Raw genomic sequence first — 4,992 nt, forward strand, 5'->3', positions numbered from 1 at the left:
TGTATGTATTGCGAATTTGAAACTTTCTTTCCATCTTCTCTGCTCATTTCTTTAGCTGGTACATCATCTGTAAGATGGTGAGCTATCCCAAGACTTTTATTCAAGGGCAAGACTTGCGATTTCCAGACAAAAAAGTTAGAAGAACTTAATTTTATAGAAACAAGGCTAGCACATTAATGGAAGATTTGTATTGTATGTTTGGGTTCATCATGGGAATTGTTTTTAGAACTGAGGCTTGCCATTGGCTCTGATACCATAAAGAAATTGTAAAGAAATATAGAGAAAGAATGAGAAAAAGCAATGAATAGAAAAATAAATTTTATTCACTCTTTTTCCATGTATGGACATGTCTATTTATACAATAAAGAGGTCAATAATATACAAAAAAATCTGCTTGAAAAAAACCTTATTTAATTATAGAAATAGGTAATCCTTTAGATTTGGCATAAAAAATTGCCAAGTTTGTTTCCAACGGCTTTGCATCATGGGATTTTTTTGATCGTTTGGAGTAGTAATCTTCTTGCTCTTTTTTTATATGGTCATTAGTGGTAGGATCTTTATTTTTGGCAAGTGGATCATCATTGACTTTATTAGAGTCAACATTCAGATTGTGTGGATTTTGTTTAGCAACAAAATATGACTAGTTGTACCAATCAGATGGGCGGCATCATTGGCTTTAATTTAACAAAAAGAAACCAGCGAGGACTGCAAACAAATGACTTGAAAACCCAAGAGGTTAGTGTTATTATGAAAGCAAGTTGTACACACTTGTTGGAACAGCATTGTTCACTCATTGACCCACAAATTTGGCCCTTTGGAGGGGAAAGATTATTCAAAGAAAGCTAGCTGTTGGCAATGTCTCTCTACTCGGTAAAAATCAAAGAAAAATAAGAGACTGGCTTGGAAGTCAGTCACTGAGTTAATAATTTCTATCTATTTTAGTTCTTTGATATATGTAACAACCCAAGCATTTCTGTTTTCCTGAAATCAATTAACTTGTTCTAGCTATGGCTAATCCTCTGCTTCATCTCCTTTTGTTCGCACCCTTCCTCATGCCATTTTTTACTCTTGCTCAAGCCAATGGTAGATTAATGGTAGGAACATCTCTAACTGCAACTGATAAGACCACCCCTTGGCTTTCACCTTCGAACGATTTTGCATTCGGGTTTCATGAACTTAGTGATAAGGATTTGTTCTTGCTTTCCATATGGTTTGACAAAATACCCGACAAAACCATTGTTTGGTATGCAAATGAAGGTAAGCCTGTGCCAAGAGAGTCAAAAGTAGAGCTAACTGCAGACCGTGGGCTACTTCTAAGTGATCCTCAAGGCAATGAGCTATGGAGTTCTGACTCTGTTATTGATGAAGCTGGATATGGTTTTATGAACGATACGGGCAATTTTGTGCTCGTGCGTAGTGATTCTGTAAAGGTATGGCCCGTATGGGAGAGCTTCAAAAACCCAACTGACACCATGTTGCCTACGCAGATAATGGAGACTGATGGAGTGCTTTTTTCTCGCCTGAAAGAAACTAACTTCTCAAGGGGAAGGTTTCAACTTCATTTACTCCAAAATGGGAATCTTGTGCTTAATACCCAAAACAAGGAGACCAGTTGGGCTTATGATGCTTATTATTATATCAGTGGCACTAATGCTCCAAATTCAAGCAGTTCTGGTTACCTGGTGATCTTCAGTGAGACAGGTTACTTGTACATATTGAGAAGAAATGGACAAAGATTTGAGCTCACACCTAGAATGGTATTCCCAGTCAGGGACTACTATCACAGAGCAACTCTTGAGTTTGATGGAGTTTTCATCCATTATTCTCATCCGAAAACTTTCTCTGGCAATCCGGGTTGGACAGCATTTTGGTATGAGCCAGATAATATTTGTGTCAATATAGGGGGAGGGACATTAGGTAGTGGGGCTTGTGGGTATAACAGTGTTTGCAGGCTTAATGATTATCAAAGGCCAATTTGTGAATGCCCACAGGGGTTTTCATTGGTTGATCCTAATGATGAGTATGGCAGCTGCAAGCCCAATTTCACAGAAAGCTGTGAAGAAGATGGGACTACTTCTGCAGAAGATGCATACGGTTTTGTGGAGCTAATAGAGACTTTTTGGCAGACACCTAACTATGAGCAATTGAATCCTACTAGTGAAGTGGAGTGCAAAAAGTCTTGCTTGCAAGATTGTTTTTGTGCTGTTGCCATTTTCAGAAACGATAGCTGTTGGAAGAAGAAGCTGCCCCTCTCAAACGGCCGAAAGGACAGCAGTACTAAAGGGAAGGTTTTCCTCAAATATAAGAAAGGTAGTCTTCCTCCACAAAGTGATCGGCTTTCTTTTTCAGTCAAGAAAAAGAACCATGGGACTTTGATCCTTGTGGGATCAGTGCTCTTAGGTACTTCCTTTTTTGTCAATTTTGTATTGGTTGCTGCTTTTTGCTTGGGATTTTTCCTCATCTACCACAAGAAAATCATAAAAGTTGGCCGTGGCGATAACATTGTGGAAACAAATTTGCGTTGCTTCACCTACAAAGAGCTTGCAAAAGCTACAAATGGGTTTAAAGAAGAACTGGGAAGGGGATCTTTTGGTATTGTTTACAAAGGGTTAATACAAATGGTTGCTAGAAATTTTGTTGCTGTCAAAAAGCTTGATGGGGTGATTCAACATAGCGAGACAGCAGAGAAGGAATTCAAAACCGAAGTCAAGGTGATAGGCCAGACTCATCACAAGAATCTGGTTCGACTACTTGGATTCTGTGACGAGGGACAGCACCGAATGTTAGTTTACGAGTTCTTGAGTAATGGCACTTTAGCAAGCTTTCTTTTTGGAGATTTGAGACCGAGTTGGAGCCAAAGGAGCCAAATTGCCTTGGGGATTGCAAGAGGACTCTTGTATCTACACGAAGAGTGCAGCACCCAGATCATCCATTGTGACATAAAGCCTCAGAATATACTTCTGGATGATTATTACAATGCTCGGATTTCTGATTTTGGGTTGGCAAAGCTTTTGAAGATGCATCAGAGTCGAACAAACACCGGTATCAGAGGAACAAGAGGGTATGTTGCTCCTGAATGGTTCAGGAACAAGCCAATTACAGTGAAGGTTGATGTGTATAGCTTTGGTGTGTTGCTACTAGAGATCATATCTTGTCAAAAAAACGTGGAAAATTTGGAGATTGGTGGAGAAGAGAAAGCAATATTAACTGATTGGGTTTGTGATTGCTTTGAGGCAGGAAAACTTGATGCTTTGGTGGAAAATGATATGGAGGCCTTAAATGACTGGAAGAAGCTGGAGAGGTTTGTGATGGTTGGCATTTGGTGTATTCAAGAAGACCCTTCTCTAAGACCAACCATGAGTAAGGTTACCCAAATGCTGGAAGGAGTTGTTGAGATTCAGGTGCCCCCATCTCCATTTTCTACTACTGATTGAAATCAGAGAGTATGAGCTTCTTTTGATCTGGTTAGTGTTTTTATGGGTCAGTAATTGTCTGGTATGTCAATGTTTTGTTGTTTTGAGAACTCGAGAAGAGATTCTCAAGTAGAAACTATGTAGTATGATGTGCTTTAAGAGAGCAATATAATTTGCTTTTTAGGTTTTGATTTCAACAATGAAAATTGATTCCTTCATAGTGTTGAAATTGCAATGTAATCTTTTTTAGTTTTGTTTTTCTAATAAGTAATTTGCAGCCTAACCAGTATTGTTTTTGGAAGCTTCCGTCAATATGTTTGTTCATCTTTGTGGGATATGTTACATGCTTTAAACACATTGTTTGCCTTTTTGTTGTAGCCAGTTTTGTCTGCTATTGCCTTTGAACTTCTCATACCAGACTATATTTCACTTTTTCTGAACATAATTAATTAGGAGTGTGTAAAAAAATATGTCAAAATGTAACTATATTGATGAATTAGAAACCATCAAAGTAAATGATTTGGTTATATGAATATGTAACGTAATCATGAAAAGTATGCTAGCTGTACATATATTTATTAGAGATGCTATCACATAAAGTGGGAACGTGAGCGTGAGGGTGACAAAATTAAGTCATAAATAGTAAAAATTTAAACCAGATCGCATGCAGGGATTAAGAGTAGGAACGCGCTCGAAACGTGAAATGCTATCACATAAAGCAGGAACAGGAGCGTGAGAGTGACAAAATTAAGTCATAAATAGCGAGAATTTAAATCAGAGCGCGGGCAAAGATTAAGAGCGAGAACGCGCTCAGAGCGTGAGAGCGACACCCATCGAGAAAAATTGTGTGACTAGCTTAGATTAATTTAACCATTTCATTTATTTATTTATCTTAGTCCTTTAATTATTATTTTTATTTAATGTAAATGGAGAATAAGTATTTATGCAACTTTCTTTCTCTAGGAGGACCCATGCAGAAAACTGTGAATTTTGTGGAGGCCTGAAATTGTTCAGCTATTGTATCACTCTTATCAACTTTCTTGGTTGTATTGACTTCCCGATGTGCCATTGTTTCTTTATTTATGGTCTATGGCGCAGATTCCACTCATTGCTAATTAGTTTATAGTTTTTAGATTAGAAGAAGCATTCTCTTAATTTATTATACTTTATTTCCTTTTCTTTTGATTAGTTATCCATGTGGAGACCCGAATGCACTTTTGTGGGGACAACACTTGGTGGGCCTCACATCAAAATCTTGTTCTGCAACTCTGCATTTTTGTGGGACCTTTCACTATTCATTTACAATAAAATAAGTTAATCATATATTGTGTTTGCATAATAATTTAATAAAAAAAATATTAAAGAGTCACTCTTTGGTTTTTCAATTATTATTATTTTTTTAAATCTTTATAAATTCCACATTCAATTTGCTCAATTAAATTCGTCATAATCCATATAATGTCTTTTTATTTTATTAACTTATTTGTTAGAAAATATGTATATTCGTCATAATCCATATAACGTCTTTTTATTTTTTTATTTTATTTTATTAACCTATTTGTTAGAAAATATGTATAAT

General features: G+C 36.7%; 1 protein-coding gene across 1 annotated transcript; it reads left to right on the forward strand.

Annotated features, from left to right (window-relative positions):
• The first annotated feature begins 1,007 nt into the window (after positions 1-1,007).
• LOC132270123 (G-type lectin S-receptor-like serine/threonine-protein kinase LECRK3) lies at positions 1,008-3,434 on the forward strand. Its single transcript, XM_059771329.1, has one exon. It carries the CDS (start codon positions 1,008-1,010, stop codon positions 3,432-3,434), a length of 2,427 nt encoding a protein of 808 aa, XP_059627312.1.
• Positions 3,435-4,992: the final 1,558 nt, after the last annotated feature.

Source organism: Cornus florida, unplaced genomic scaffold (assembly GCF_030987335.1).
Source record: "Cornus florida cultivar Cherokee Brave unplaced genomic scaffold, ASM3098733v1 CherokeeBrave_3.0.0_Hap2_Chr08, whole genome shotgun sequence".
NCBI classification, from domain to species: domain Eukaryota; kingdom Viridiplantae; phylum Streptophyta; class Magnoliopsida; order Cornales; family Cornaceae; genus Cornus; species Cornus florida.

Excerpts from the sequence above, each read along its gene's own strand:
- LOC132270123 (XM_059771329.1), top strand. The coding sequence starts at position 1,008 with ATGGCTAATCCTCTGCTTCATCTCCTTTTGTTCGCACCCTTCCTCATG.